The sequence below is a fragment of the Dipteris shenzhenensis genome, chromosome 16, assembly GCF_047967505.1.
Source record: "Dipteris shenzhenensis isolate YYH24624 ecotype China chromosome 16, Dip_SZ_1.0, whole genome shotgun sequence".
Classification (NCBI taxonomy): domain Eukaryota; kingdom Viridiplantae; phylum Streptophyta; class Polypodiopsida; order Gleicheniales; family Dipteridaceae; genus Dipteris; species Dipteris shenzhenensis.
In genome coordinates, this window is record NC_141611.1 from 35,514,518 (window position 1) to 35,532,219 (window position 17,702).

General features: G+C 42.8%; 1 protein-coding gene across 3 annotated transcripts; it reads right to left on the reverse strand.

The window, feature by feature from the left end:
* Positions 1-3,794: 3,794 nt before the first annotated feature.
* LOC147892891 (uncharacterized) lies at positions 3,795-13,457 on the reverse strand. Of its 3 annotated transcripts, XM_087387358.1 has the most exons (9): positions 13,295-13,457; positions 11,738-13,149; positions 6,304-6,369; positions 5,968-6,112; positions 5,592-5,810; positions 5,314-5,512; positions 5,025-5,223; positions 4,432-4,571; positions 3,795-4,348 (listed from the first exon to the last, which is right to left on the reverse strand). In XM_087387358.1, the coding sequence occupies exons 2-9, from the start codon at positions 12,892-12,894 to the stop codon at positions 4,314-4,316; spliced, it is 2,160 nt and encodes a 719-aa protein (XP_087243484.1). In that variant the 5' UTR covers positions 12,895-13,149; positions 13,295-13,457; the 3' UTR covers positions 3,795-4,313. The 3 variants fall into 3 exon arrangements, with proteins under 3 accessions (XP_087243484.1, XP_087243485.1, XP_087243483.1); XM_087387359.1 differs by having other exon boundaries at positions 3,795-4,345; positions 11,738-13,457; XM_087387357.1 differs by having other exon boundaries at positions 11,738-13,457.
* Between the last annotated feature and the right edge of the window lie 4,245 nt (positions 13,458-17,702).

Genomic DNA, 17,702 nt, shown 5'->3' on the forward strand with positions numbered 1-17,702 from the left:
GGAATATGACGGTGTCTAGCCCATGGGACGTGTGCACACACCAGACTGAAAATAGTAGTATGGAATTGTAATGGCACACAAATCCACACTACTTCCGGTTTAGCATGCATGACAACACCCCAATCATGCACTGAAAGTACTACTCAGTGGACACATCATTTATGGAGTGCGCCATACGCTTTACTAGAATGAATAATCCCCTTGGAGGAGACTACATTAGTTCTCACAAAAAATGAAGCACTTGACATGGATGAAATGATAGGCTTGCAAACATTCATATCTCATGTTAGGAGTATGATGCAAAAATACCCAAAGTAGTCCGAGAAAAATATGGAGATAATCACAGCAAATGAATCTTTTATCAAATATCTAAAAGAGCAAGAAAGTTACCGAGCATAGAATACTCAGATCTATTTTGGCCGCAACAAATTGAGTCAAGAGAGGATTCTGCATTTGCTAGAGAGTCCACTATAGCTGAAGATATGAAAGAAGCCTAAGCAATGCCTTTTGCCTCATAAATTTTGTGGTAGGAAGGAAGTTAGCCGTTGCCAGAGTTTGTACCATCCGATGAAATCCAAGAGGGACTTTTTATTGCCGTTTGTGCACCAGATCCAAAATCAGAGTTGGATGACCAAGGCATACCAATTTGGGTTACAAAGGTTGCTCCACAGCATTATGGTAATAACCCAAACCATTAAAAAATCTCCCAAAGAGGTATACAATAAAAGAACTTTATGAGGGTTGTTTGGAAAAGAAACAAGAATGGGTTCCAAATAAAGAGGGCTTGGTTGACGTGGAGGTGAGTAGCATCATCCTTTGTTGGAAATCAAGGACTCGAAATCTTAAAAAGAAGCATGGGTATGATGTGGAAAAAAGTATCACAATCCCTAGCAACAGCCTCGCACATGTCAAACATTACTTGGGTAGACTTGATCCGACTAAAGATTCAATAATAGAGTGACTCAAAAAGAGATTCCAAAGCATAAGAGCAGATATGTCCCTATGTGGCGGTCCCCTCTCGATGATTTTATACATCATTTTCCAAAATGGCATATCTTTACACCACCTCTATGTTGATATGAACAACTCTTTTTTTTCTCTTTTTTTTTGAAAAATGCGGGTTTATATTAATATGTGGTCAGGTTCATGGCTCAATGAATCCTCAAGGTTGTGCAGGATCCGCATACTTAATCCTCAGAAATGTCAGGAAGGTCAAGGTAGACAGATTCTTATGGAAAGGTATGTGATACGAACGACTCTTGAATTCTATCTATTAATAATTAAGTTTAAATTAAGAAGTTAATTATTAATTAATCAATAAAGTAGTTAGTAATAAAAGTATTTAATAATGACAGAATTAACAAAAATTAATAAAAATCAATAAGTTAATAATTAATCAAAAAATTATTTAGTAATATAAAAGGATTTGTAATAAAAATGAATTAATGATTAAGGAATTAATAAAAATGAATAGAAATTAATAATTAAAGAATTAATTATAAATTAAAAACTTACTGAATGTACCTTGAAGAACCTCAATCCATTGTAATGTGTTCATACCATGCATTCACCCCACTCAACTTATAAATATAGTGATCAAGATCGATTATGCCTCCTTGTAAACATTATTGAGTACAAATCCAAACTCAATTATCCCTACGAAGTAACTCCTTGTCCTTGCATTTAGGTCTATTTTTCTCTTATAAGACTATCCGTTCCCAGTTCATTTCAAGTAAGATATGCATTGCCTTCAAACCTAATCCGTGTAGTGATTTTCTAAAAAATGTAGCTTAACTAATGAGTATATATAAGCCCTTGCATATGTTTCTATATACATAAACTTCTATATATATACTCGATTTATGTATATATATTTTTTTATATAAATAAATATTCATAAATGGAGTATATAAAAGTGTACTCGATTTACATACACATGTAAGATGTCTATTGAGTAAAAATGCTCGACTATATTAACCACTTGATTTGGCTCAATGCATTAACACTCTTTTGGCTATTTGGTACTATACAAACTTGCTTTAACACTCGTTGATTTAATATTCATCACTTTTATAAAATTTTCACATCAAGTGTGAAGTAACTTATGGCTCAACTACAAGGCTAGTGCTTTGTGAATAATAAAACCTTATCTTTTTTGTCATCTACAATTATAATTTTTCTAGTATTTTTGCATGTAGGTTTACTCCCCCAAAATTCTAACATGATATCATAAAGTTGTGCAAGCACAACTTTCCACCTATGCTAGTGTTACCTTAGCAAGAATTATATAGTAGAATGTAGAGAGGAAGGGGGAGCTTGTACTCAACTTCATCCCTTGGGTACCTCCCACAACATGTCTTCAAAGATAGCGAGAGAGAGAGAGAGAGAGAGAGAGAGAGAGAGAGAGAGAGAGAGAGAGCATCTACCACTTGCACTCTCAAAAACTTGCTCTTGTAATAGGTTATCTCTTGGACTCATCATAAATACAATAAATACACAAGTCAAAATGACTAGATAATATTCTAAAATGCGAAGGAAACATGATAAATCTTTTTCGTTAGTCCATAGAACGAGGGTGCATGCGTGCGAGCGTGAGCACATGCACGGATCCCTTTGAAACCTCACCTTTAGATTGTTTTTTTGTTGTTGCAGCCAAAAGACAAAAACCATGGTTTAATGTAATAGTAAAAAAAGAGTGAACAAGGCTGTCAATTCATTATCATCTGGTAATTTCATGTATATCAGAATGCAAACAAATGAATATGGTAGCATTAAAATAATTGATCATGATCGTATCATAGGCTATAAAATGCATGATAGCATTGACTTCATTCGATCACCATTCGATCACAGTAGTCCTTAATGCAAAACCAAGAGAACCTCTTGCAACGAGTATTTCCACCAACACTGTAGAAAAGGAGGCAACATGGTACAAGAGAAATTACTCCATCAAACTCCCACAAAGTCAAACTCAACCCTACAAAGGCAAATGCCTGATTATTGAACTAATCTCCTTGTGTCATCATTTAATCATGCACCAAGGGAGCCCGATGTTTCTGGACAATTCAAATAATGTTGCAGCTGTGTTTTAGGTTTGAGAATTTCAGGCTTAGCAAACAAAACAGGAGAGAAGCTTTGCATTCTTGCCTCACTTCTCTCCCATGACTCACGCACCCACTTTCAAAAAGGCAAGGCCTCCTTTCCCTGGAGTGCTCCTACCTACTTCAAGTGCACAGTAATGCTTGTCCAACCCTAATTCAAACTCTCTGCATTAACAGAAAGCATAAAAGCAGTAGATTTTATTAAAAAAAAGATTTTTGTTCAAATGACATGTCCTTGAAAACCTTAACGTTCTCCTGTCAATGCAGCTTGTCCAACCCTAATTCAAACTCTGTGCATTAACAGAAAGCATAGAAGCAGTGGATTTTTTTTATAGAGAGTTTTTGTTCAAATGACATGTCCTTGAAAACCTTAACGTTCTCCTGTCAATGCCACCCGTAACAGAACAATCACGGACTACCACATTTAATTGTTTCTCATCTTAACGATAGATAAGGGACATTATTTCCGGAACATAAGGCTGCGCTGAATTTCAACTCACTTTTGCACATGCCATTGCATATAGATGAAACGTCTCAGCTATATACAATTATTCACTTTCTAAACATGAAACTACAATATATAATTTCATTAGCGTTGAGGGCCCGCTTTCCACACAGAAAAACTAGTACAAACTTTTCCACGAAGTGCTTTATTCATCTTTGTTTAAAAATAAAAATTCAACAAAAGGCTCAGAATAAAACCAACTCTCATGGTCCTGGCATTGTAACTCTTCTTCATCACAAATTTATTCTGAGGTTGTAAGCTTCTTTTTACAGCTGAGCAATTTGTGACAGCACATTTTCATGTGGCGAACACAATAGACTGCTCAGTACAACTATTGCTCTCTCTCGATACAATCCAAACTAATTTACATCACTTGTAGTTGATCTGTCATGCTAGGGGAGAATTCATTACAGATGCTAACAATATTGTGAAACAAGTTGCATGTACAACTTGGATAGCCTCACTGAAGGCCAGCTTCACAAACGCACGCCAGGATCTGAACCGTCATCCAGAAGATAACGATGCAGTTAAAACTTGCAGGTTAGAATAGCCTCCTAGCTTGCTGGTGTCATTCTGTACCATGTATAGAGCATTAAAATTAGTATCGCATGAGCCAAGACGCAGTTGCAACTTGCCCCTTCAGTGACTGGAAAAGAAATAGGCGACCACCATGGCCACAGGTCCATGAGCCAGCATATAGGGCATTGTCAATTCTTGACCAGCAGTAGGACCGGGCTTTCTGCTATCAAGACGATTGCATGCAATCATCATATATGTCTTTAAAAACATTGACACGAATGCACAAATTCTCTGTTACAAGCCTACCTCTCCTGGAAAGAGGTGCTGCTAATTGATTACCCTCATCAACCTTTTGCTTTTTCCATTTGTAGGCCGCTTCCAGAATCTTGAAGTTTGGTTGCATCCCTAGCTCCTCTGGGAACAGGTAGTCAATATATTCCTCGAACCTGTGGATCAAAACAGCAAGCATAATATATGAGAAATCTTAACTTAGAGCAGAAGGTACCCTTGAGTTTACTAAAGCTCCAACTCATTCGTTTTAATGATGAAAACTAAATGAGAAAGTTGGACATGCACCAGTATTCAGAGCCATGCAAAAAAAATGTCCTATATAAAGGAAATAAGTGGCACAAATAGACGACCACTAGTGATGGGCAGGAGAACAAAGCATGTGCAAAGTACTTCCCTGAATCTTCCATTCTTGTAACAATTTCCACTCTTTGATCGGACAATGTGCAAGGACCTTCACCCTCTTCAACTACCCTAACTAATGTACACTCTTGGCCAAATCTGCCTCTATAAGTTGCAATGTACAGGAAGACTTTCTAGAGGCTTACCTTGTGGCTAGGATACTAGCTCAGATATTCTAAACCCTTGTAAAAGAGCAGATAGTCACATACCCTGCAGAGGTGCCATCACTGCTCGTGATTGGTCGCTTCTTCTTCAGCCGCCTGGGCATCTTCTTCTGCACAAGAGCAACGTCTCCAAGCTCACCAAAGCTTTTCTCCATGTCACGCCACTCTTCCAGCAGCATAGCCCGCTCCTCTTTCTGCTCTGGTGCAAGCGTCCTGAAAGACTCAAAAGCCCTTTCAAAAACAGCTGCCCATAGGAAAAAGGGTTAGAGGCCAAAGTTCAATCCTTTCACAAACAAGCACATGAGACAGGTTGAGAATTGAGGTAAAACCATACCACGGGAGCAAAGGACTCGTCCTTGATTCTGTTCGTGATAAGCCTCCGCATCTTCTTCAGCATCATCCAAAGGAAGGATAGCTTCAAACTTTGCATAGCTAACCCACACTTTCAGATGCTTTGTCCGTTCTAACAACCTGTTGTAGAGCTGTCGTGTCCTTTCATGCTCTCCTTCCGAAAACTCGAACTCGATATATGCCTGTTAGTCAGATCTGTGGTCGTAAGCATGGAAATAGAAGACAGCAGCTCATCTGTGCTCAAAAGAATATGTGAAATACCTTCCATAGAAGTTCCGGCGTGCTGAGGACTGGTTGTGCAATCGCTAATTCAAATATAGCCCTGCCTCGCTCAGTTTCCCCTAAGGACCTCTCCAACTCTGCAAACTTACTCCATGCATAGCAGTTTTCAGGTGCCCACTCGACGTATTTCTGATATAAAGTTCGACACCGGTCTAGGTTGCCAAGTTGAAGCTCTATTTCAATATACGTCTTAAAAATCTGTGAGGGGCAAAGAAAGCATCAAAGAAGGAATTAGGCATAGGGGTGAAATACCATTATGCACACACATGCAAGATGTATGCACATACTGCCACGCACATGCATAGACACAAGCATATGATAAGCATATGATAACGAGCAATTCATCATTGTTTACCTTATCTTTAGGAGCCATACCAATGGCAGTACCAAGAAGCCTCCTTGCCGATTTTAAATCCTTTTGCCTGATCTCAAATTGAGCTGCTAGAAGCCAAATCTTAGCAAAGGAAAACTTTTTGTGGGGTATAAGCTTCAAGTATTCCCTGCCGCATAAAAGCACGTGAAGAAGTAAATTGTCATGCATATTACTTGGTCTCTCTCACAAAACTGGAAGCACTCAAAAGTTTGTTCCAACTTTTATAAGTGCTATCTTGCTTTGAAAAATGGGTACAATCAAAATTACAAAGCTAACTATTTGCTTCAGAAAAGGGAGCAAAAAACACTTGATTCATACCGATAGGCATCCCTAGTCCGCTCTATGTCTTCTGCATTCAGCTCTTCAAACAGCGCATAATTGATCCTGAACACACAGTTGTGTTAGTCACCTAAGGAAACTGTTGCAATATCAAATATTGCTACCCATGGCTATTCAAAAAGTAATTGCAAGAAGAAAAGCTAAACAGATAAACATTAGAAGAACACACATTGTGTCACAAAGACGTGAATTTCTAAGCTCGAGGAATTTATGGTGACTGCCATAGTCTGCAAATGATTAAAATAGTTCAAAGGACACTTCAGTGCAATTAATTCCAAGGCAAGGGACTGAAGGTTAGAGAGGGTACAAATCCTTCAGCTAAACGTAGCTCCATCAGCCATGTTTGGGAAGCTGGATTGTGGGACAAGGCAAAAAGTCAAAATTTGCTCTAAGGCTTGCTTTTGGACCACAGTAGTAGATGGAGAGGCAAGTCATAGGCTGAGAAAGTGCTCCAAGGCTATTCTATCACATGCTCATTTTCAACTACTAAGGCAATCCGTGGGTTGCCAAGGATGCCAGAAGCTCAAAACCGAATTTCGTTTTTGTGCTAGGAGCTTCCAGATCAGTTCGTTTTGTTGTATGACTGTTGTTCATGCCTTCCCACAGGCCCGCCCAAATCTGATTTGCACTTCTTCCAGGAGCCTTCCAGGCTAAACTCCTATCAGAATCGCACTATTCCAGGCAGTTTGGAGCTGAATTTGCTTCCATGCGGGAGGATTTGCTGAGCCGCTCTTGCCACAGAGGCTTTCTGGGCAATCCGTGGGTTGCCAAGGATGCCAGAAGCTCAAAACCGAATTTCGTTTTTGTGCTAGGAGCTTCCAGATCAGTTCGTTTTGTTGTATGACTGTTGTTCATGCCTTCCCACAGGCCCGCCCAAATCTGATTTGCACTTCTTCCAGGAGCCTTCCAGGCTAAACTCCTATCAGAATCGCACTATTCCAGGCAGTTTGGAGCTGAATTTGCTTCCATGCGGGAGGATTTGCTGAGCCGCTCTTGCCACAGAGGCTTTCTGGGCTGGCAGACCTGATTTTGCTGTTTCAGATCCACTCTAGGGTCACCAGACAGGCTACCAGGGGCCAAAGTGTTCCAGAAGGAAATCGTTTTTGCTGTTTTCACCTCTTCTAGGGCTACTCCTGATGATTTTGCATGCCAGAGTGCTGAAGAACCGCTCCACACATATTCGTCTGTGGCTGCCATATGCTCAAAAAATAATTTCTCTTTTGTCCTAGGAGCCTTGAGATCAGTTCGTTTTTGTTGCATGTCTGCTGTTCATGCCTTCCCAGAGGCCTAAATCTAGTTCATACTTCTTCCAGGAGCCTTCCAGGCTAGACCTCTATCAAAATCGCACTATTCCAAGCAGTTTGGAGCTCGATTTGCTTCCAGGTGGGAGGATTTGCTGAGCTGCACCTGCCAGGGGTTTCTAGAGCTGCCTGATTTTGCTGTTTCAGATCCACTCTAGGGTCACACAGGTTTCCAGGGTGTCAAATTGGTACCAGATCCATTGTGCCTACCAGGATTGGACTACCAAGGGTCGAAGGGTTCTAGAAGGACATCGCTTTTGCTGTTTTTCACCTCTTCCAGAGCTACTCCTGATGATTTAGCCTGCCAGAGTGCTTGAGAACTACTCGAACATATTCGCATTTTTGCTTGTTGCTGTTTCAAGGTTCCCACAGCCTTCAGATCAGTCAATTGCTCCCTAGAAGCTCTCTTACTGCCTGCCTTGTCGCAGGTAGCCTTTCTTGGCACTTTCTGTGTGCCAAGAACAGCTAGGGTTGGTTGTTTTGCTAGTCTTTGTCCTACCACAACTCCCTTGAAAGGTATCAGAGCTGCCAGGAAAGACTTGGCTGATTTCTCTCTTGCCAGGACTCCCTTAAAGGATATCAGAGCTGCCAGGTTAGAACTATCAGCCAGAATTGGACGAAAGGCTTCCATGGGATATTGCACTACACTGGGATTTCTTTCTGAGATTGAAACTGATGCATAACAGGACGGAAGTGCCTGTGAACGGATTATTCAGTTAGCTGATTTTGGGCTGATGCAAAACAGTATTTTTCTTGCCTTCTGAAGAAATGATAAAGAAATACCAAAAGGGGCGCTAAGTTTAGGGCCAATCGTGTAGAACGAGGCAATCTAGCTCTTGAATCTAGCTCTTAAAATTATTTTGGTTTGCAGTGGGAATTGGCTGAAAATCAAGTATTTGCTGGTTATTATCTGTTCACAGCCCTCTGAAGTTTCCGAAGGCCGGTTTCAATGTGAAACCGGCTTTCAAGAAATTAATGGGCTGCAGACTATAAATAACCAGCAAGTATAACTCACAATAAGTATTCAGCAAATAGAAGCCAACAGATGGGAGCTAGAATGCTCCTGCTCAAGAACAATGACACAGACCAACCCTTGGTGCCCCTTACTAATTCTTTGTTGGATAGAGAGAACTGCAACAGAGTTACACAACAGAGTTTCGCCGCCTACTGCCTTGTTTTGCAGCCTGCTGCCAAATAGAGTTTCGCCGCCTGCTGCCTGCTGCCTCTACTCTCTACCAGCCTGCTGCAGCCTGCCACTACCCTCCAATTTCCTCTACCCTCAACCCTCCCCTCCTCTACCCTCTCCACTCTCCTCCTCCTACTCCTCATACTCCCTTCTGAGTCCTCCTCTACCACTGCTCTACCCTCTCACTCTCCTCCTCCTTTACCCCCTTCTTGAGCCTCCTCCTCCTACTTCTCATACTCTCCCTCCTCCTCCTCCTCCTCCTACTCCTCATACTCCCTTCTCAGTCCTCCTCCTACATCTGTACAAGTGGAGAATGGCAGTGGTGCCAATCTCTTATTAGGCCCTAAGAAATGGCATTGAGAAGCCTGTGTCAATCTCTGTGGAGAATGCCACCAGTGGAGAATGGCAGTGGTGCCAATCTCATACCATGACCTGAAAACATGCACAAGGAATGCTAAACTCACATGTGCATTCTACTATGTAGTGTTCATTATCTCCGCTGTGTAGAGATCATATGGAATTGTGTCAATCTATGTGGAGATTGATATTGTGTATATTTGCTTGCTGTGTTGGTGTAGTTTTTCATAATGCATATATAAGTTGCTTCGCCTTGGTTATTTTGTTAATAGAAGTTGCATTGTGGTTGTAATATTTCCTACTACAGTTATGATTTTCTATTATACATTTCATTGTGTCCTTGGTTCTTTTGTTAACAGAACATTGCAAGAATGGCTAGCAAGGGAAAGAGAAAGGTTCGAGAGTTAATTTTGGCTTGATGCAATGATGTGTGCTAACTACGTGCTGAACAGATCACCTACAAGGGCATTGAGGACTATATGATCATGGATGAAGCTTCCAAGCCTACTACGAGATCTGGGCAGGATAACACTGTCTTTATCAGAATGCGAGTGGGTTCGACCCACTGTCGTGATTTATCCACTTCCATGACCAGGTCTGCATTGGGCTCTATTTACTTGAGATGCGCCGCCATAGGGAGACCTTGCTACAACAGAGCAGGGAGCAGCAAGAAGAGACCAAACCACAAGACCAGACACAATGGCATGTCATAGATTTCTATGCATTTGACTCGGCTCCATGACACAATGCGATGGAGGAGGAGCTAGCTGATATGCAGGCGGTATGGATTGCTGAGAGAGGATTGCAGAGGCTACCCATGACACGGACAGCAACCAGAGCACACTCGATTGAGATCCGACCTATCACAGCTTTCCTCAGAGGAGACCGCCCAAGATGAGACTGTGAACATAGCTCAGCGGGTTCAGAAGTCAAGGAGACCACGCCCTCCTCTGCCACCACAGCCTAATTTGGCATAGCTTGTGTAGCCAAATGTCTGCTGATTATATACCTTTCTAAGACTAGAATATATCCAATCGTACAAATTTAGAATTTTTGTTATTCTAAATTTAGAATATATCCAATCGTACAAATTAATCTCATTATTGCATCAACTATCTTCTCAATGGCTCGAGTGCCTCGCTTTTTCTTAGATCCTATATCCGACATGCATGTGTGATAGGCATAATGTAACCAGCCTCAAGGCCAACAAGAGGGCAGTAAAAGATAAATAACAAGCCAATGCTTTCACACTTGAGAATTCAGCAAATAACTCAAACACAGACTGGGAGCTAGAGTGCTCTTGCTCAAGAACAAGGACACAGAGTTCATATGTCATGTGCCTGCACCGTTGCACATGAGAATAACTGCTAACAATGTCACCTAGCCCACTGTTTTAAGCTGTAATTTTGAATGACTCACAAATATGTACACGACTGTAGAGTGAGTTCTTAAAATGCTCTTGGGTTTATTAAATAGAAATCCTAAGGTCAGTTTGACTTCTAATGGAACCCCTGAGTCTGCCTTTGAACTCACTGCAAAAATTCCCTCACCTGAAAAAACCACTGAAAACTAGGTGCGACTAAAGATGCAATGTGCACATCAAAGCACACATCACTGTACTGCTCTGACTTGAACACTAGCACTGCCCAGGAGATCCCTCCCCGACTAAATTGAAGGACTTGAGCACAACAAAATGACCATCAGACTTGACCAAGTGCTTGCTGGTACAGGCTATGAACGGGCTCAAAGATATCCTGCAAGATTACCTAAGAAAACTGCTAACAAAACTGTTGCTCATAGGCGGGCTCTGTCGGAGGAGCATAGTGAAATCCAACTTGACTAGTCTAAGGCTGCTTGTTAAAGATGGCTTCGCTCATGAAGCAGATGGGAATCCATCACTATCATTGCTGATCTGGGGACAGGGGTAACCTACTGGAATAGCAGGCAAAAGATGGCCAATGCTACCTGATGGGTACTAGTAGAGGGTTCATCATGGGAACCAACACCTCACCCAAGTCTACAGCTGGAGGTGTTGAAACTCTTGGAGCGGCTTTGCCGCGGGATCTACTGGTACTGCAAATCTAGCTGTTAACTAGTTTCCTGGCCATCTGGTGATCATCGACACAGTAATCATGTTCAAATCTCTACTTAAGCACATGCAGCATGACATCCTAAGAAGCACTTTTTATTCCTTCCCATAAGGAACAATTCACTACCATTTGACTCCAAAGACTACGCTTGGGAGCAGGCCAAAAAGGTTGAGCAGCAGAGTTAGTATCCCATGCTAACACCATTGCAGCATCACAAGGCAGCCATGGATCGGTAAAACCTTGGACATCCGAGGATAGAACTATCCATTTTAGAGATTCTAGCTAGCCTCACCATGGTCAGACACAATTCTCACATGGCGTGACCAACCACATAGAGCAGCAAGTTGTTCTCCAAGACAATCACAACTACAGGCTGCGGAGTTGCGTTCGGATGCACCATCCCTTTACCACTATGTACCAGTGACCTAGAAATTGTGCAGATTTGTAACAAACTCTTGCAAATACAAAGAGGTTCTTACCATAGATAAATGTATCGTTGCCAATATCTCTTTTCTTCTGCTGGTGGTGTATTTGCAATAGCTCTTTCATAAACTTCCCTGACCCTCTCTTTATTGCCAGCAGTCTCTTCGAGCCTCGCATAATCAAACCACACATCATAATTGTGTCCATTCTTCTTAACTTCTTCCTCATATTGAAACCTTTTCTTACCTAAAACAACATCTTCGATACGCTCAGTATTTCCATGCTGCTTTTCAAATATGACAAATTTTTTGTACAGCTCTTCTGCGTGACCTTTTGGTATATGGTCTATCGCGTATTTATAAATGCATCGAGCCCTTTCAACCTCTCCACAGCGCTCTTCAAAATGTGCAAAAGCAGCTAACAGCTCTTCTGTCTGAGCATCCTCACCTAGCTGTTCCATGGCCCTTTCATAGCACCTACGAGCGCGAGCTATCTCCCCATTTCTCACTTCAAATTTGGCATATCTAACCCATGCTTTGACGGTAGGCAAGCACTCAACATATCGATCATAGATAATCCGCGCACGATCGACCTCATTGTATCTTAGCTCAAACTTGATATAAGCAGACCAACCATGGTGATCACATTCCCACTCCATCCATCGTTCAAAAATCTGCCGCGCACCTGCAATATTTCCAAGCATCTCCTCCATGTGAATATATTTGTACCAAAGCTGGTCGACGCGCGGAAGCAAGGAAACAGCTCGGTCCCAGACATTGCGAGCGTGATTGATGAAGCGATGCTTCATCTCCATCTCCGCATACTTCAGCCAGAGGGTTGTGTTGCGGGATTCAACCTCCAGGGCACGCTCCCAAATAGAGCGTGCACGGGCAAAGTCCTCCTGCGATTCTTCCCATTGAGCATACTTGATCCAGACGCCAACGTTCCATCGAACTCTGCGGACTTGGTCCTCGAATTCCTTCCGTCTGCGAAGGCGATACTGAGCAAGCTCATCGAAGTCGGTGATCTTGTGCAGGGGAGGGCGGATTTCTGCTTCCTGTCTCTCTCGAGCTTCTCTAAGGATCTGCTCAGCAGTGATTTGGATGGGGGCGGGAGTCTTGTTCTTCACGCGAGAGGGGCGAGGGAGTTTAATCTCTGTTTGCTTGCGCGTGAGAAACCCTAGCGCAGGGTCTGCGTCCTTCCACGACGCCATGCCGGACACAACAGCAACAACAAAAATAGCAATCGAGATTGTAAGCCTCGCCTTTTATACCAGCCATAAAAGCACAAGCATGAAAGGGCAAAAAGCATAAAAAAAGCGCATTCGCTTTTTGGCAAAGGCCTTCCTTCAGATTGTGCGGAGCCTTATTCTTCCCACGAGACGTGACCCGTCCCATTCGTTGTATTCGTCCAGTTTCAGCTAAAGTTGTGCTCATCGTGCGTCTTGTTTTTGGAAGGCGTATCCAAGCTTTAGTTAATCATACTGAAGAAATATGACTGCTTGCAAGAAATGAAAAGTGCACAGCAGAGGCTGCTGTGGTGCCTTGTAAGCTTGAACTTGCGCCCTTTGCCTAAGCTTTTGCAAGCTCACCACAAACCTAAGGATACCATACCACTCCTTATGCCCAAAATCTTCTTGGCAAGGTTCCCAGAGATCATAGAGGTTGATACTTATATATACGCATCGAAGGAGCTGTTGAGAAGCCAAAGAATCACGACGACCGTGCTTTCTCACGTCCTGCGAATGCCACTACTACAATCTAAATCTTTTTCTTGTGATCATGCATCACAACGACTGATTTTCGACCTATACTACCTCATACAAGAGGTTTCACACCCACTACAATGGTGAGTCGCAACTCCAACTACACGTATGAGTTAGCATTTTTGGTCATCTCTTGCTTGTGAGACCCTGCGGGGAGACATCTGGGAGCTCCGACAGTCTCATTTTGTGGCCATCATGCCACACACATTTGGTGCCTATGATGTGGCATTTGCATTTAGAGTTAGGTGTAGCTCTCATGGTTGCATTTGGGCCATTACAAGACATGTTTGCAAGTTTGCTGATTTCTGGCATCATTCACTTGCGTTTTGTTGTGTGGGGGAGCCCCCTTACTCTCAGGCGACCAAAATGGTGTCAAGACGATGGCTAAAGAGCTCTGGATAGGGGAGATTGTCCTATCAACAAAGAGGAGGAGGACTGCTGAACCTTGGTGAACAAGGGAGTCAAGAAGCCTCCCGATCAGCAAATCGACCCCATTCAAGGCTAGGCAATCTGTGTTTTGGTGTACTGGATAGCGTTTAGGGTTCCTATTACGAACATACCTCAGTGCACAAGAAGAGGGGGTCATGCCCACTCTCGGACTTCAACATCACCTTGGCTACTTCATTTCAAAGGGAGACCTTGGGTATTGGCTCTTGGACCTTGTACCTGGTGGATTTTCACGACTCCTACATCAGCTCTCGGTAGACTACGCGTGATGAGTATATCGGCACTACCACGACTCTCATCTCTATGAGGTGTTCCCATACTTTGGTGGGTGCTACCCATCTTTGGCAGTGATCTTCTAGCACTCGACATGTGTCATAGCCCAGATACCTTGATGAATATGGCCTATCATATCTACTTCATGTCGTTATTCATCGTAATACAACTTAAGAGAAGCGGATTAACTTAGACTACAGCTAGAAGAAAGACAACTTAGTATCAATTCTCATTGAACTAATATAGCACACTCTGTGGTGAAAAGGACCTAGATAATCACCTTGCTCTACCGTTGTAGAAACCTTCATATCAAAAGAATATTGGAATACTCTAAGAGCAATGTACATCATCCAATCACTCTTTGCAAGCATTGTTTCCCATTCAAAGCTTCACACATGTAATTGATGCAAAGAATCTTCACTTCCAAAGGTTTCAAACACCCTCCCCATGAAGAATTTAGCTAGCACTTTTACATATTTCATTATGAGCTACTTCTCAATTGTAAAACCTTCAAGGATTTTGAAATCCGGTCATAGTAATCACGATAGCTAATGATTTGCAGTTTTCAAAGTGCAATTGTAAAGTAGTTGGTACCTATTATGAAAGATACAATTACCCAACTCCCATCAAGGTAATTTGGGTTTGGCAATAACCAAATTGGATAAACCTATAAGGAGAACAAAGAGTGTCTCCTTCAAACCACAACAGTCTTGGTGCATGACAATGGTAGGGTCCACATCGACTCCACCACCAAGTACAATAGCCCAACACACATATGTGTGCTTTGCAACCTTGAAGGTTTACATAGTGCTATTTGCAACTTGCACGGTTCATTGTGAAAAAAATACCATTAGATTCCCTCAAGTCTCCAATCCTCGAGGCTCATGTAATCTTGGGTGTGATGCTCAACTTTAACTCGAGCCATGATCCTCAAGCTACCCATCCTTGACGCTACTTCATCTTCCCCACTACTTGAGCCACCACTTTCATGCTCAAGTCATACTTTCATTCCTCATATGCCTCTATCCTTGAGGCACATTTACCCTTGAGTCTTCTTCTAGCTCAAACCTATAGCTGAGCCATCATTTCCTTTGACCTTCATCTCATCACCTTTGACCTCAATCGTATCATCATTATCCCTCATGCATTTACCCTAAGTGTACTTTAACCCTCAAACAAATAAATTGAAGTTACCATGTCATCAATCTAGCCATAGATGCCACTGCAACTAGGTTAGCTTAACTATAATCAGTTAACTCAGTCATTCCAATCATAATCAAATTAACATAACCTAATCTATCTTGTGTAAGTCAAAGAAACCAAACCATAATACGTTGATTGGTCTGACTAGACCTTACCCAATTAGGTCTAGTTATTTAAAGACACTCAAATTCAAGGTCCCATTTTATCCTAAATTAGACCAAATTAGACTGGAATTGAATGCAAGGCACATATTTAAATACATTTTGTTTCTAGGTTTTCAAAGTAATTGAATGCAAGACACATATTTAACTACATTTTGTTTGTGGTTTTCAAAGTAATTGAATGCACGGCACATATTTATCTACTTTTTTGTTTTGTTTCTAGGATTTCAAAGTTTAATCATTACAATAAGGCACTATTTTTAAGGATTTTAGATCAATATTATGTCATTTTCAATTTTGTCTTCACCCATAGCATCATACATTTAAAAGGAAATTTAACTAAAGGTGAATCGACCCCCCTGAAGGTTCATATTCATCAGAGAGAAAATGTAATGAAGGTGGGAAAAAGATGGATTTTAAGGGGGAAATAGATGGGAGAATAGTAGGGGAAATGTGGGAACTGTGGGGGACTATATAAGTCAAACCAAAAGGATTGTAAGGGACTTTTTGATGTGACATCTAATCCTATCTACTCTCCCTCCTCCTTCCTGCTACCTGCTGCCTACGCTCACACACTCTCTCTCTCCCTCTCTCTATCTCTCTATCCCCTCATTCTTCTCTCTCTTCCTCTCTCCTTCCCCTTCTTCTCCCTTCCTTCTGCTATTCTCTCCCCATCTCCAAATCTGCCCCTTCCCCCTTCACTACATTGGTATCAGAGCAACCGCTCTCTGGCACATTGCTTCCGTTGGCTTCACCAACCCTACATTATAGCAATCAGTACGTTGAGACGCCTACAGATGCAGCAAGGTACAATCAGCTCGTAGGCTGACAGACGCAGCAAGGTACCACCAGCTCGTAGGCTGACAGACGCAAGGCCAACGATACCAGTTGCTACGTGCCTATCTAAGCCTATCCTCGCATATTCCACAAGCCCACGACCAGTCTGGAGAGCCGAGAAGAGTCCACGACAAATGTTTTCGGAGAGCTCCTCCTCAGCTAGGGTATTCCGCTTGCCACCTACCAGTCTGTGCCTCTAACGGATCCGCCCTTCGTGGCTTGCACCTAACGACGCTCATCCACTGCTCAGCTTTTCGTTGCCCCCTTTTCCTTTGCAGGCATCCCGTAAAGAAGCAGCCCTGCAAACCCAGCAGGCCCAAGCTACAAGTCGTTGTCCGTGGCATCTCGACCTCGGTGGCATCTTGCTCGTGGCATCGCCGTATGTGAGCATCTCTGTCACTTCAGCGTCCCTTTCCTTTTCGTCACTCCAGCTCTCCTACACCTTTGCCTTGCTCCGCCTGGCCGCCATGCTTCTGTCGCCCTTTCTCTCCGCCTTCTCACCAGGCCGCCGTCGTCTATCATGCCTACAACGCAACCACCAAAAAAAAAAAACCTTAGTCTTTCCTAAGGTTCCAGTAGCTAGGGTTTTGGAAGGGTTGGTTAGCTACTTGGGTTAGGTTGGTTAGGTTAGTTTAGGTCTGGTTAGGTCTAGCTAGTTAGTGGATTGGGTTACTTTGGCTAGGTTTAGTTAGGTTAGTGATTGGGTAAGGTTGGGTTGGGTTTAGTCAGTTTGGCTTAGTTGAGACTACCCTAGGTGTCTTAGTTGTCCTAAGCTCAACAAAAAAAAAAAAAACCCTCTTTTAGGGTACTCCTACAGCCCTATTCTGGGCCTTTCTAAGCCACCTTCGTGGCTCATTTTGAGCCCTGTTTCCAGCCTCTTCATCGAGCTTTCTTCGAACCTCTTCAACGACTGCATTTGAGCCTCTTTACTGACACCTCTCGAGCCTCTACATCGAGCCTTCGACACTTGGCACATTTTCCTCGTGTCACTCATGGCACCCAAACGTGCACCCCGGTCGGATGAGTCATCTCAGCACGGTGACGATGTTGCTCAGCAGGAGCAGATGCCGGTCACAGAGGGTGCATCTCCTTTACAGCCAGTTTCTGCTATGCCTGCCGACACACAGTTTCTAGATGCATTGGCCTCGATGCTTCAGGGGGCTTTTCAGCAGATGGCTCAGCAGTTGGGGCAGCAGCTCACCACTGCTATGGCTATGCACGATACAGCTATCACCCAGATGGGTAAGAACATTGGGCAACAGATCACTACCGCCATCAGTATGCACGATAAGGGTAAGCAGCCCGCACCCCAGCACGGGGATCAATCGGATAGCC

Bases quoted from the DNA above. Each gene is read 5' to 3' on its own strand.
- LOC147892891 (XM_087387358.1), bottom strand. From the start codon at position 12,894: ATGGCGTCGTGGAAGGACGCAGACCCTGCGCTAGGGTTTCTCACGCGC. The intron at 6,370-11,737 runs GTAAGAACCTCT...CTGTGTGTTCAG, and splicing joins CAACGATACATTTATCTATG to GATCAATTATGCGCTGTTTG. The intron at 5,811-5,967 runs GTAAACAATGAT...TGCCCCTCACAG, and splicing joins GTATGGCTCCTAAAGATAAG to ATTTTTAAGACGTATATTGA.